The sequence below is a fragment of the Callorhinchus milii genome, unplaced genomic scaffold (assembly GCF_018977255.1).
Source record: "Callorhinchus milii isolate IMCB2004 unplaced genomic scaffold, IMCB_Cmil_1.0 Scaffold3, whole genome shotgun sequence".
NCBI lineage: Eukaryota > Metazoa > Chordata > Chondrichthyes > Chimaeriformes > Callorhinchidae > Callorhinchus > Callorhinchus milii.
In genome coordinates, this window is record NW_024704744.1 from 8,408,431 (window position 1) to 8,424,336 (window position 15,906).

At 42.6% G+C, this 15,906-nt stretch overlaps 1 protein-coding gene and 1 non-coding gene across 2 annotated transcripts; both read left to right on the plus strand.

Moving 5' to 3' along the window:
- Positions 1–382: 382 nt before the first annotated feature.
- On the plus strand, positions 383–15,075 carry LOC103179002 (glial cells missing transcription factor 1). The gene is made up of 6 exons (XM_007894051.2): positions 383–555; positions 1,354–1,569; positions 5,772–6,024; positions 8,372–8,484; positions 11,822–11,950; positions 14,486–15,075. The coding sequence occupies exons 2-6, from the start codon at positions 1,480–1,482 to the stop codon at positions 15,026–15,028; spliced, it is 1,128 nt and encodes a 375-aa protein (XP_007892242.1). The 5' UTR covers positions 383–555; positions 1,354–1,479; the 3' UTR covers positions 15,029–15,075.
- trnae-cuc lies at positions 12,249–12,320 on the plus strand. Its single transcript has one exon. It is a non-coding gene; the product is annotated as a tRNA-Glu (tRNA).
- Positions 15,076–15,906: the final 831 nt, after the last annotated feature.

The following is a 15,906-nucleotide window of genomic DNA, read 5'->3' on the forward strand; positions in this document are numbered from 1 at the left end:
GTAGAGAAAGGGAGGGTGGGAAGAGAGAGTGAGGGCGGGGAGAAAGAGTGAGAGGGTGGGGGAGAGAGTGAGGGCGGGGAGAAAGAGTGAGAGGGTGGGGAGAGAGAGTGAGGGCGGGAAGAAAGAGTGAGAGGGTGGGGGGAGAGAGTGAGGGCGGGAAGAAAGAGTGAGAGGGTGGGGAGAGAGAGTGAGGGCGGGAAGAAAGAGTGAGAGGGTGGGGAGAGAGAGTGAGGGCGGGAAGAAAGAGTGAGAGGGTGGGGGGAGAGAGTAAGGGTAGAGAGAGGGAGGGAGGGTAGAGAGGGAAAGAGGGTGGGGAGAAAGAGAAAGAGGGTGGGGAGAGAGAGAGGGAGGGAGGGCGGAGAGAGAAAGAGAAAGAGAGGGAGGAAGGGTGGAGAGAGTGAGAGAGAGAGAGAGGGAGGGAGGTGGCTTGGTGATCATTCAGTGGACTGAGGGCAGAGCATGTATTGCAGTGAGAGCTGACGTGAGAGCCCAGAGCTGTTCCCAGTGGCAGGACATCCACAACAGTGGCTGTGACACACTCCAGTCTGCGGACAGGTAAATAGATCTCCTCGGGACTTAATGCAAGGCTTGCGCATCACAACCTTGCATTCAAAACCCTCTTGATTATAAGCGGAAGTTTATTTCCTCTCCAACCTGGGAACGCAACACAACAACAAGCACAGCTCAGGGAGCAGGGAGTGAGTGGCTTTCATTGCTGAAGTTTCCAGTGAATTGAACTGGTTGAAGTTTTGCGTTGAATTGATGCTCGGGGAGGTCAGTATGATTTCTTGTGCCTGCCTTACAGTTTTATTTCAGCCAAAGTTGTTTCTCTTCCAGTCAAAACCCCAAAGTATGTGAAGTGAGTGATTCTCATGGATGGTGAAAGTTGGGTTTGACTTATTCACCTGTTTGTACCATCAGAGACTTGCACTATCCTCTGTATGTGTGTATATGTGCATTTATGGCATTTCGATATTATTAACAATGTGGAACACTTTGCATTAGTTCCCAGTTTCAATACTGCAACAAGCCTTAATCCAGATGTGATGGGCTTCAGCAGAGCAGCACTCGATCGCTTCATTTCCAATTTGCAGTCATAACAAGGCGAATTTTACAGAGCTACAAGCTTCATACTTGTGCAATTACTTTACGCAAGATGCTTATATCCACATGGGGGTGGTGAGGTGGGGTTGAGGGGAGAGATAAGAGAGTTTGTGTTCAGGTTTACCAATCTGGGTCTATGAATCAGGCAGTAACAGGTTACAACCTGTTATCAATGGAGATAAACTTTTCCATTGGAATAACTTTTTCTCAATGATGCAACCTTGATTGTTGTCTTTCCTGGCAATCTAGCTCAGGATTTCAGGCAAACTTGATGTTTCTCGACTAAATCGACTTGCCTGACTTCCGAAGAGTCTCTGGGAAATAAGTGGGAGAGGGTGCGTTCTTTGACTGAATGATCAAAAGCCTTTGGAGAGGATGTTGAAAGGTGAAGTTTCTTACTCAGACTACATTTCTTCACACGCATCACAAACAGACTGGGACATTAATGACCCTAAACTACCTCAGGTGAGTGCAACTTCTTAAAGTATTAAGGACTGGTTTTCTTCAGCAGCGTTCTTTCCTCCTGAGATTCTTTTTTCCTAAAATAGAAATAAACAGCCCCCCCAAAGTTCACAGTAAAGCGCTTTGACACATTTGGATGATATGATAAGGTGCTATAATAATAATATAATCCTTGCATTTGATGTAGCGCCTTATCACATCGTTGAGACTTTTCAAAGCGCTTCACAGCTATTGTAAATAGCACTATTGTAAAAGTGTAAAAGTGAATATATTGACTGTGTATTTTGTAGGTGAAATGCGGCAGCCAATTGTGCACAGCAGTTGTGGATTTAGTGACCAAAATTTTTTGGGGGGAGGAGGAATTAGATATTACTATATCAAATGCAAAGAATATTATTACTGTTATCCAACGACCAGATCTGAGCAACTATAGTTGTTTAGTTTTTCAGAGTTCCATCGCCTTTTACTATAACCCTGGTTGTTTTTTTACCCCCGCCTTCTTTAGTGAAGAAATGTTTTCGGATAAAAATTATTTTAGTAAGTGTTATCCTTCTGTTAACAATAATTTTTTAGCCAGCCATTGTACCCAATCTCTTTTACTTCTACCTTTAATGGCATAAGGACGAGGTCAACCATTTAATTGTACTTCAATTGTACTAAGTGATCCGAGACACTATTATTAGTCACGTGAAGTGTGCTATAGAAATGCATGTTGTTATTGTTGTCGTCGATTACTTTTCAACTTTTCAAATAACAGTTCAAACTAAAAAGTTTTATAAAATATAAATAATTTTGTACAGTATAACGTTTTATAGATTTTTTTGGGGTCAGCTGGCTGGTCAGCTGGGTGTCTGACCCATGTGAAAACCCATCGCTGTGTTTAAGAGCGTTAAATCAGCCTGTGAGTTCCATGTATGCATACCCCACGCGCATCGAAATTTCCCTGTATCCGAATAATGTGGAATAATGTGCGATAATGTCGAATTCAAGATCCTCATCCTCACCTACAAGGCCATTCACGGCCTTGCTCCCTCCTACCTGTCCGACCCACTATCCCCCTATCTACCTGCCCGTACCCTCTGTCCCTCTGACTCCAGTCTGCTCCACACCCCCCCACCCTACCATCGGTGGCCGGGCCTTCAGCCTCTCAGCCCCGAGGCTCTGGAACTCCATCCCCCAGTGCCTTCGCCGCCTCCTCCCTTTCCTCCTTCAAGGCTGGTCTCAAGACCTTTCTCTTCAACCGTGCCTTCACCTCCCCTCTCGACTCTCTACCCCCTCCTCGCTCCCTCCCTTCCCTCCTCTCACCCTGACCATTTCCCCCCTACTCGGTCCCGACCCAACTGTCCAGCGCCTTGGGACGTCCTCCCGATGTGAAAGGCGCTCTATAAATACAATCTTGTTGTTGTGCGCGTTCTCTCCCTGGAGGAGGGATACACATTCTCCTTATTTAATTCCAGAAAGTATTAGAAGCAGGTTAGCAAACGCCAAAGCTTGGACATCTCAGAGTGTGAATTGGAGCTGAAATGGCATAGATTGTTATCGAAAACCCCGGCCATTGCTCTTCCCACGAGAACCACCTTGTCCATTTGGGCTTTAACTTGCTGGGTTAGCAGAAGCTGAGTGGGAAGAGTCCCACTGGTCTGCCCCTCCAAGTGAGCCAGCCTGGCTGGTCTTGTCATCAACGGTGCCCTAGAGTTCTGCGAACCCACATGGCTCAGGAACTGGACTAACGAGAACTGCCACAGAAGGTGGACCCAATCCTGATATTTTGTTGCCAAGCAGGTCACCTTGGAACCAGCTCAGCCCTAAGGGAATCTGTAGAATGTTTTAGAACTTAACGCTCTACAGAATAGAAATAACTATGCAATATAAAACGTTAAAGAATATGAAGCTTATTCCTCTTTACTGGTGGATGGATGAAGGGTGGAATGCATCACAAGAATTGTTTTGATCCTTTTCGTTTCCTTTTCTGACATTTGTGTAGCGTATTTGTATGAGGATGTCCCAAGGCGCTGGACTGTCAAGGATTTGGACCTGAGCTGGTTGTTGGGATCAGGAGTGTTGGAGGGCAGGGAATAGGAGGGTGACCGAAGGCACGGTCGAAGAGGAAAGTCTTGAGACGGGTCTTGAAGGTGGTAAGGGAGGGGGCGAGGCAGAGGCACTGTGGGATGGAGTTCCAAAGGGTAGGGGCAGAGAAGTTGAAGGCCCGAATGCCGATGATATGGGGGTCGGGAGGGTGGGAGCAGAGCGCAGGACAACAGCAGGCCGAAGTCCACTGAGCGGAGAGAGGGGACTGGGTGAGCAGGTCACAGAGATAGCCCAGTTTAAAACTGTCGAGTCCTGTGGGAAACAAAGCTGAGTTATTAATACAGAACATTTCTCACATTTGTTTTGATACATTCAGAATAAAACACTTTTTTCCCTTGTATACTTCAAAAAAATAATTTGATCACTCAATCCACAACTGTTTGTGGAACGCTATTGTGTGCAATAGGCTGTCGCGTTTCGCCCACAACATATACAGTCAATTCCCTTTGCGGTATATTCTGTGAAGCGCTTTGAGACGTCTTAACGAGGTGATAAGGTTCTATATCAAATGCAAAGATTGTTATTATTATATAAGATGAAATATACAAGATGAGTAATTGCAGTGGTGTCAAACATGTACAGAGGAAATGGAAGAACGAGGAGAAGGAGATTGCTGCACTCTATATCAGGGTACATAATGAGATCTGGGTTTGGACTCAGCTAATGGCCTAAATTTTTCAAATAATTGTAAGAATGTAGAGGGTAAGTTTCATAGTTGTCTCCCACCCATCCCTGCACCCCCACTGGCCATTTCTGATCTAATTTTTCTGTGTGTTGGTTTCATGGAGGAATGATGGTTGAGGGAGGGAGTGTTTGTGTTGGGTGTTATAAGGGGGACCAATGGATCCACATATTAACCATAATGCACAGCTCAGTGGGTTAAAGTCCTGCCACGGGTTCTATCCCAGGTCATAAAACAAATAGAAAGTCACAGGTATGAATCCTATGAATCCTGGTCTGCACTGAATCTATTGATCTCAACCAGGACCAGCAGGTTTGACTACAATTGACCCTCAATGCCCCGGTGGTTTCCTCCTCTGCGCCCTCTCTCCTCTCCCGACATGGTTTTACATTGCTCCTTTTCAAACAATGATCTAATTCCCTTTTAAAGACAATGAAAGACTTCTGTTCACACTGATAGTGGGATCCATTACACGGGGAAGTAGTCTTAAAAATAGAACCGAGACAGTTAGAACCGAGGTCCAGAAGCATTTCTTCACACAGAGAGTTGTGAAGATGTGGAATGATCTGCCCCAGAAAGCTGTGGAAGTGGAATCGATAGGGATGTTTACAAAAACAACTTGCGTTTATATTACCCCCTTCACGCAGGCACTTAACAGTGTGGTATCACACTGAGCTGTAAAGGGAGGGGAGGTGACTGAAGGCATGGTCAGATGAAAATCTTCAGGTGTGATTTGAAGACAGGGATTACAACACTATTCAAAAGGAGAAGGGAGTTTCCTGGCTAACAGTCTCCCAGAAATAATTGTTCATTCATTCCGTGGCTGTTTGTGGGATATTGCTGCGTGCAAATTGGCTGCTGCATTCGCCTACAAACACACAGTCACTATACCTCATAGTAAATCCTTTGGAGCCCTTTGAGTCATCCTCCTGATATGAAAGGCACTTTTTAAATGCAAGGATTGGTTAGGTTTATTATAATAGTATCACATTTATTATATTGCTTTATAAAATACTCAATAAACCAACTCTTGAAAACGGAATCATCTTTCAATGCTAAAAGTTCTGTTTCTTCAAATTGAAATTCTGAATTAGTATTATACAAAGTTAAGTTTAAACATGTATTCATTATTATCTATTATTGCTATTGTCTTCTAGTTAGACCTGCAGTGTTCATGTTTTCCTCATAATATATATAATAATAATCCTTACATTTGGTATGGTCGAAGAGGATTGTCTTGAGACAGGTCTTGAAGGAGGCAAGAGAGGGGGCGAGACAGAGGGACTGTGGGATGGCGTTCCAAAGGGTGGGGGTAGAAAGGCTGAAGGCCTGACCTCCGATGGCGCTTTCATAGAGATAGGGTTTGAGGAGGAAATTGGAACCTAAATCTAAGAAATTGGAGAAGAATTATTTATTGCTGAATTTCTCTTCGCAGGATGTGATTCAGTTGGATAGATTCCAGGAGTGGACAGATTCCTATGAGAAATATATTTACAATGCGGATGACAAAAATGCACAGAGGCATCAGAGTGGCTGGGCCATGAGGAACACCAACAACCACAACTGTCACATTCTGAAGAAATCCTGTCTTGGAGTAGTAGTTTGCACCAATGACTGCATCCTGCCTGACGTTAACAAGGTTTATCTGAGACCCGCCATTTGCGACAAAGCGCGTCAGAAACAACAGAGTAAGTAACCAAAGTTTCATCTTTGGAAACATAAACACTTTTGCTACGAAAGTTTGGAGTTTCACCCACAAAATGCACAGTCACTACACTTTACAGAATGTTCCGTGAAGTGCTTTGAGACGTCTCAGCGACCTGATAAGGCTCTATGTCAAATGCAGGGCTTCTTCTTCTTATTATTCCGTTTTATCAATTGCTGCACTTTTTACTTCAACTGATTCCGAATGTTTATTTAAAAAGAAAATTAAAAAGCAAAGTTTTTTTTTCCATGATCTAATAGATTCCCCGGGTAAATTCAGTGGGTGAGGATTTTGCAAACACGTTCACCAAAAGCATATATGACTTTTTCTGACACACAGAAACCCACTAGAGTTTGTGAGGGGTTATGTAGATTGCAATACTACACAATTCCTCGTAGGNTTTTTTTTTAACAGGTTTGAGCCCAGGTGGCTGTTCTTTGGTGTGGTCTACTGTGTTTTTTTGGTGAGCGAGGTTGTCCCCACTCCCTCGAATTAAACCAAACCATGTTCCTCAGAAGGGAATTTAGATTGCCCCTTCAGCCAAAGGCATAACTCTCCTGGCTATAGCTCCCCCTCCCACAAAGAAATTATGGAAAGATTAGGATCATGGCTTCCCTATACGACTGAACCTCCAAGGGACCTGCAGGCACACAGCCCAAGGAGTAACTGACAAGAATAGATACTATACTTGATCTTAGCTGATTTGCTTATTCAGGAGTCCTGCAAGCGAGATGACCCGGGTTCAAGTCCCGGTCGGAGTGAAACCATAGATGAGTTTGCTTACTCCACATGCCTCTGTTTACCAAGTAATAAGTCAATTGGGGGATTGCTTTCCGGGGGTAATAATCCACCCCCTGAAAAAAAATTGGAACCACTCAATCCACGACTGTTTGTGGGACACTGCTGCGTGCCTGCAAAATACACAGTCAATCCACTACACAGTGTATTCTGCAAAGCTCTTTGAGACGTCTCAGCGACATGATTAAGCGCTATCTTGAATTCAAGGATTATTATTATAATTTTAGCCAAAAGGCCAAGGAGCGATATGTATTTTCTACAAGGTGGCTCAGTAACGTGTGGCTTTGCTATCCTTGGGATTTAATCAAAGGACAACACATCTTTCCTCACCTACATTTCAGTAGCTCTAACCTCTAACCTGCTTTTCTTCTCCTAGTTTCCTACTTCCCACTCTTTGAGGTGGAGGGAATCCAAAGTGTATGAGACAGATGTTTTAAAGCTTTGATCACCTAAACACCCATTAAATGTTCATACGGAATTTATTATCAGCAAAAAAAAACACTTGTACAAATATAGTTTGGTATGTACATGTAGTACAAGCAGGATGTGAGGTAAGAGGAAAGATAACTAGTCAGCAGTGACTCATTAAGATGTATGTGCATATTATAAAGATTTTACAATGGTGGGTTACGTCATTTAAAAAGTTTATCTTTGATGTTTATTTATTGCCATGCACATAATTTTATCATAACTTATCATAAGCGTCGTAGTAAGTTACAGTATTTGAAGTTAAGTGTAATTTAAATCCCCGACTGTTTGTAGGACACTGCTGTGCGCAATTGGCCGCCGCGTTTCGCCCACAAATATACAGTCAATTCACTTTACAGCATATTCTGCGAAGCGCTTTGAGACGTCGAGAAGACGTGAAAAGCGCTATATCAAATGCAAGGATTATTATTATAGGCTTAACTGGCAGATGGCCTCCATTCTGTGCTGTAATAACAACTTGTATTTATATAGCGCCCCTCACACAGAGTAGCGTCCCAGAGTAATTGACAGTGGTGGAGAATGATGCCGAGTCAGGGAGAGGGGGGAGGTGACTGTAGGCACGGTCAAAGAGGAAGATTTTCAGGCGTGACCTGAAGATGGGGGAGGGAGCCAGACGGAGGGATTGAGGGAGAGTGGTCCAGGGTTTTGGGGCGTAGTGGCTGAAAGTGCAGCCACTGACGGTGGAATGGAGGGCACGAAGCACATGCAGGAGGCCGGAGCCAGTCAAGCGGAGGCAGAGGGGTACTGGGATGGGGAGTAATCTGGTCGGAGGAGTGAGGAGGTGCCAGGGGCATGAAGAGATTTGAAGACGAGTGTGAAGATCGTGAATTTGAGTGTGAGGATCTTGAAATCGATAATTTCTAGGATTCTAAGGAAGGACAAAAAAAAACTACATTACGGTTGGGTCAGCCACCAAAGCACAAATATATCAATCCTTTTATGATCTGAGTATCGTATCTGTGTTGCGGGTAACACGCTTTCAGCAAAGGAAAGCTGTGAGATCTGTAATTCTGGTTTAAGGTTTGGATTTTTTTTAATTGCAGAGAAATCTTGCTCAAACTGTGGTGCACCTTTGAATCTCATCCCTTGCCATGGTCACGGAGGTTACCCTGTCACCAACTTCTGGAGACGGGAAGGAAAATACATTTTTTTTCAGGTCAGTTATTTTCTCTTCTTTGAAGTATATGCAGATGGGTACACCTGAGCAAACGACTTTAAATATAGGCGCATTCCTTTAAGGAGCGTTTGGAGTTTTACCCGTAAGGAACTTGCAGAAAGAATTTCAACAATTATAGGTAAGACAAAAACATGGGGTGGGTTTTGAAATAGGTTATATGTTTTGTTGAGGTTCATTTTTAAAAAAAGTTTTCATAAAAGACGAATTTCCGCCCACAAAGTATACAGTCAATTCGCTTTGCAGTATATTCTGTAAAGCGCTTTGAGGCATCTCAATGACATGATAAGGCGCTATATCAATTGCAAGGATTATTTTATTAACATTAAGTTTATTGATCTTAAAAGTGCATACAGTTTGAGTTTAATAAAATGCTTAAAATTGTCCCTTTTGATTTTTCCCTCACCCTGACCATTTCCCCCCTGCTCGGGTCCCGACCCAACTGGCCAGCGCCTTGGGACGTCCTCCCGACGTGAAAGGCGCTCTATAAATGAAATCTTGTTGTTGTTGTACAGCTATAACATGATAGTTATTTCAATTCAAGTCTGTCTTTAACTATCGACAGGTTTGGGAATAAACCTCCTGCTCCTCCCACTAATCGCCCCAAAGTTATCACAGTAGTTTGCACTGAAATCTCTTTTCAAAATTGTTTGCCCATCATCTTGTGGTGCAGAGTGTTTGAGTGCTATTTCACAGGATAGTGGTTGAGTTAAGGCGATAGATATCCTGTTTTTAGTCTCCTCCATTGGAGATAGCAGTGGAGCACGGAATTCTTCAGGCCAACCATTGTGTCAAAGGTCGGAGAAACGATGACAGATATAAGTAAATTTAAACTTGCAGATAAGAAAGCTTTACGTACAATGTTTTATGCAAATATTAAACCATCTCTTCCTTTCTGCTATTATCATTATCAGCGAGTCTGTTACAATGCATAGCTATCTGAAAATATATAGGATTTAATACTAACTCAGTTCATTTTGAAGGAAACACCTCTTAAAATCTACAACAATTTTACAATATGGTAGGACAATATATTTTTCCCCCAGTTCCCTGAAGGAGGTGACTCTTGCTTTGTGGCATTTTGGCACCTTTCACATCAGGAAGACGCCTCCAAAGCACGTCACAGGATATATTGTAAAGTGTAATAACTGTGTATTTTGTAGGTGAACACAGCATTAAATTTGTACACAACAATGTGTAACAGCCATGAAGGCAATGACCAATTTTCATCCGAGGGATTGTTGGCCAGGACACTGGGAGAAACTCCATTCTCTTTTTAAATTGTGCCATGGGATTTGTAATGTCCATCTAATAGATAGTTGGGACCTTGGTTTAAAGGTTTATCTGAAATGTATAGAGGACAGTACCTCAAAAAACTGGTATGTGGCTTGAATGACCACCAACAACAGTAACAAATTACATTTGTAAACCTTTTGACTCAGAGGTAAGACTGAGAGTGCTTCCAACTGAGCCAGAATGACACATGTGGAAGGTTCTTCATTTACAGGATTGTCCTTAGACACACCCTTCAAAGTATTTAATTGTGACCAGAATGGCAAAGCACTTGTCCAGGAATCCATACTGAGGAACAACAACAACAATAAAATTACATTTATAGAGCGCCTTTCACGTCAGGAGGACATCCTAAAGCGCTGAACAGTCAGGTGTCGGGGCCCGAGCATGGGGGAGGGGTGGTGTAGGGGTGAGGGAAGGCAGAGAGATGGGAGGGAGACCAAAGGCACGGTCGAAGAGAAAAGTCTTGAGACCGGCCTTGAAGGATGCGAGGGAGGAAGCGAGGCGAAGGGACCGTGGGATGGAGTTCCAGAATGTGGGGCCAGAGAGGCTGAAAGCCCGGCCACCGATGATAGGGCGGGTCGGGCGGGAGACATGGAGGAATTCTATGAATTTAGATTTTTTTTTATCAGCTTTGCTCTTCCTTTATCATGATGGGCCACATGGGATAATAATAATAAACATATTTACTAAACCAAACCTGGTGCGGGATAAACGTATAATAATCAATGCAATCACTAAACTTATCTTCAGTGTCAGACACATCAGCTGTTATCACATTAATATGAGATCTGAAAGAAGATGTGCTTCAGGGCAAGAACTCTTCTGGCCTCTATTCTGACAGAGAGCCTCAGCTTATGGAGAAATGAGGCAAACTGAATACTCTCTCAGGAAGGGAGAGATGAAGACATTCACAGCAAAGGATTAATGATTGAGGGGTAATCACTAGGTTTATCAAGTGATAATAACATTACTGGAAAGTAACATTAGATATGGAATCATCAGGGCTCCATATTTAGATGGAGTCAATTTTCCAGGACAATGGGTGCAGTAGAGGTACAGTGAACCCCCATCTTACTAATTTAAAAAAAATTCCCAAACCCGCATGTGGATTCTCCCCAGCCCAACTCTCCTAGCACTTGCCAATGTCATGCTGAGCAGCCCACGTGATGCCCACAGCTTCCTGCCTCACTGACCTTGCTTACCTTCACATGCTTTGGGGAGTGACCACTTTTAGATTACGGCGTTGTACTGCCGCTTAATGGGCTATCGATTTTGACTCGGATTGTTTGTTTAGTGAGGTTGGAAACCCCGTGAACAGTTTAACTGTTTAATAGTTAAGTTTAACAAACATTTAATTCGCTGATTAAAAAAAACTCAGTGCCAAAAAATGCCAGTAAATGCATTACCAGTAGTAATTACACTTAGATCTCTTTCCAGATCTCTTTCCACCCCCTCCCCACCGAGTCCGTCCGGTTAACCAGTTTTCGTGTATAATAATCCTTACATTTGATGTAGGACCTTTTACGTTGGGAGAAAGAGCTTCACAGGTAAATTGGAGTGACTATGTTTTATGGCTGTGGATACATAAGAGACATGTGCTGGCCTCTGGAAGAGTTGGGCAGATGAAATGGGAGAGAGAAGGCCCCAACTGTTGGTAAATCTAACTCGGTAGACAGAATCCATTGGTACACGCAACATAGAGCAACATTCCACGCATTGGGAATTTTGAAGTATTCAATGATAAAACCCTCAATGTTGAGGGTTTTATTCAATGATAAAACCCTCAACATTGCTGCCGTAAAAGTTCTCTGGAATCTGAAACTGCATCCAAAGAAATAATAGTTTTAAGCGCCCACATACAGGGTGACCCAAAAGTTGTGATACCATTACAATGTCTAATGAGTTTTCAATAAATGATTTTTTTGGGGGGGGTGAGGGAGGTTCGATAATAGGGTAGATATGACTTTTTGGACACCCTGTAGTTTTAATTCATGACTGAATTTCAAAAGTATTTTGTTGGCAGGCCAAAGGTGTACACGACCATCCCAGGCCAGAGACAAAGATAGAAGCTGAAACGAGGAGATCAATCAACAAAAAGAGACCATGTGTTGAAAATACTTGCTACAAAGAGAAGAGGAAACGAGAACCACAGGTACTGTTTGGAATTCTGAAACCATTTTATATACATGTTCAGGCCTTCGTCACATCCCGGCTGGACTATTCCAATACCCTCCTCGCTGGTCTCCCCAGCTCCACCATACACAAAATCTAATTAATTCAAAACTCCATTGCCCGGATACTCACCCGCACGAAACTCCATACCCCCATCACACCAGTCCTTGCCAGACTCCACTGGCTCCCAATCACTCAACGGGAATCAACTTCAAGATCCTCTCACTCGTTTTCAAATCACTTCATTCCTTGGCTCCTCCCTACCTCCCTCCCTCAGGAGTCCTGTAGCTCAGTGGTTAGAGCACTCGCCTCTCAAGTGAGAAACCTGGGTTCGATTCCCGGCAGGGCGAAACCTTGGGCAAGTTTCCTTACTCCACACCCCTTATAATAATTGGTCACTTCAATCCACAACTGTTTGTGGGACACTGCTATACGCAATTGGCTGCCGCGTTTCGCCCACAAATATACAGTCAATTCTTTACAGTATATTCTGTGAAGCGCTTTGAGACGTCTAGAAGTTTACACTATAAATGTAAGTTGTTGCTGTTGTTTATTGGACATTACAGTTCGCAAAGAGGTTGCTATGTTTGCCTACAAACAAATAGACATTACACTTTGCAGTATATCCTGTGAAGCACTTTTGCGATGTTCTCCCAATGTGAAAATACCCAATGTAACGATAACTATAACATGGCATAACTCACTGTAACATGAGGAATATAATAATAATAATCCTCACATTTAGTACCTTTCACATTAGGCGGATGTCTCCAAGCTCTTCATAGGATATACAGTACTGTGAAGTGCAGTGACTATCTATCTTGTAGATGAATGCAGTAGCAATGTCCAAAGTTTCCTTACTCCACATGCCTAATAATAATCTCTCCAAAAACAAAAATAAATTGGTCATTTTCAATCCACGACTGTGCGCAATTGGCTGCTGCATTTCGCCCACAAATATACAGTCAATTCACTTTACAGCATATTCTATGAAGTGCTTTGAGATGTCTAGAAGACATGAAAACCGCTATATCAAATGCAAGGATTATTATTATGTCCCACAAGCAGTTATTGGAATAACTGACCAATTTTATTTGGGGGATTGTTGGCCTGGACACTGGGAAAACTTATGAAACCATGAGCGTACGTTTTCTGCATGTTGGAGTCGTGAACTAATTAACTTCACTTTGGGCCGTGGCTTACATTGCATGGTTTCGTTGGGTCGCCAAACAGATTAGCCTGGCCATGATCTTTGGTTTATCTGCCGAAAAAGGTTAAATAACCAGTATTTTAAAATTGAGCAATTGCAAACTTCAATTTGTTTAAACAAAACTGAGTGTAATGGTTCTGGAGCAGTTTTAACAGCTTCATGTTGCCAGGTTGTGTTGGATCAAATTCAAGGCCTAATTGAAGTGTGGGAATCAGTTTTATACACATCATCAATCAATCCATTCCAGGGATTTTTTGGGGGGTCAGCCGGGTGTCTTGACAGGTGCAGTAACCCATGCTTAAGAGTATCCAAACTAAACTGGGAATTACATTCAACCCACCTTTACATGGAAATTCCAGTTAGATTATTGGAATGGAATGCGTTATCTCTCAGGGGTTTTGAGACGTCCTCCTGACTTGAAAGATACTATACCAAATATAAGGATTATTATTATCCAGGAACCTCTGTAAAATGGAAGCCTATGGATGGTCTAAGGAAGGAGCCTTGGGATATAAAGAGATATTTGGTAGCAGAAGGAATTCAGGTGTCAATTGATAGCAGAGATCAAAATGCCTTGAATGAAAATGTATCTTTTACATATTTTGTTGCTGCAAAGCACAAACTCCCGAATGATCAGGTGGAGATGATAATCTTTATGTCGTTGGCTTCTCTGTGCCCAAAGGGTGCTTGATAGTCCTTTCAACAATATTCCCTCTGAGATATACTCAAGGCAGCACTGTTGTTTTCAGAGTGGTTATCTTCCAAGGTGAGCAGTTATTCCCACCTTTGTAGCCAACAATATCAGGCACAACAAAGTAAAACGTGCTCTCACTTGCGAGGCGAGTGCTCTCACCACTAAGCTACAGGTCTCCACTATATTTGGGCACTGCTGGAGTTTAACCAGCTTAAAACCGCGTAGCTTGCCATGTAGTCTGGCAAGTTTCATGCTGCTCGTTTCAGATAGTACCACCTACTCATGGGCCAACAGGGAACCAATCAGCTTGTTTTTGTCAAGACATTTTCTGGTACAAATTAATAACTCATTTCCAAACATTCACATAATTTCTAATTAACTTTGTGACAACACTTTGTGACTGTATTTTTTAAAATGTAAAAGGCGCTAGGTGCCTAGGTGCAAGGATTATTATTTATTATTTATATTATATAAATTTGTTACTTTGAGGGAACTGGAAGGCTGGACCCACGTTCATAGAATAAAACGTGCAGTGCTGTGCTTGTGTCGAATACACTTTTGAGCGCAGAAATTAAAATCATCAAATATTAAACTACGTTTTCTTTATTCAGCCAACAACAGGTATTTTATCTACTCTCTATGTAAATGGAAACCTGGGAGACCATTTCGTAGTTGAGAACAATTCCAGCAACCCATGCCTGCCATACTCAAATGGGCATAACTTTGGAAAACCTACCTACGTTTACGATTCACCTGATGAAATGGATATCAGCAGATTCTATGAGAGACGCGCCCAATTCAACGGAGCGTACCACAATCACGGGAATTTTAGTGGGCCTGGAGAAAACTGCAATCCAAATTTTGTGGAGTATGGAGAATATCCCGGCTGGAATAAACTTACTTTAGGCAAGACATCTTACAGCAACTCTTTTATTGGGTATTCTCAAGGTTTTTCAGATCCCTGTAATGATGTTTCCCGTTTCAAAAACTTCAGAGACCCATCACAAAGTTCGCACATTGCAATGGACATGAACAGAACTGTGTTCCAGACCTCAAAGTCCAACCTGGATGAATATAGTGATCACATATATGATGCCATGTTCCTGCAAAGTCAAAGCAACAGCTATCCTACTGCTGCTCTTTACTCAGTGTAGGGACCGCCAGATACAGTCACAATAAAGAAAACATCGAGGACAGAAAGGTACTAGTTCTACCTGATTGTGATAGGTGATCTTTCTGCAACCCACTGCCTTTTCAGATACCACACTGGGCAGGTGAAATTTGATGGACGGCATGGCATTTTACCATTCCAACCTTATGTGGAGTCCTGTAGCTCAGTGGTTAGAGCGCTCACCTCGCAAGCAAGAGACCTGGGTTTGATTCCCAGCAGGGCGAAATGTTGGGCAAGTTTTCTTATTCCAAACCTGTTTACCTGTCAGTAAATAGGAACTCGGTTGTTTGTCGATTGGCGGATCGCTTTTCCGGGGTAACAATTCCTTGAAAAAAAATTGGTCAGTTCAATCCACGATTGTTTGTAGGACACCGCCGTGCGCAACTGGCTGCCTTGTTTCATCCACAAAATGTAGTCATTCTTTACAGTATATTCTGTGAAGTGCTTTGAGATGTCTCAAAGACGTGATAAGGCGCTATATCAAATGCAAGGATTATTATTTTATATTATTATGTTTTTGTTAACCTTACCACGACAAGTGTCTAAAAACAATCTTACTTACCAAACAGTAATTGGTAGTGCCCTAGTTGAAATGTACTCACTGGATTTTGCAGCAACTATTTAGTGAATTTGTATAGGATTTATTTATATAGAATGTATTGCAAGCTGCAACTCAAATAAGTTTGATGACTATGATAGCAGGGTTGTGATATGATGGGTAGTCAGTCTTTGAAGAACTTGTAATATTCCATGTGGTCTGTAAAATGATTAGATGGCAACACACACATTCTTATTGTATACTTTTGAGCACTGCTAGAATGCCATAAAAATAACTCTTACTGCCTCTGGTTATTTGTATAC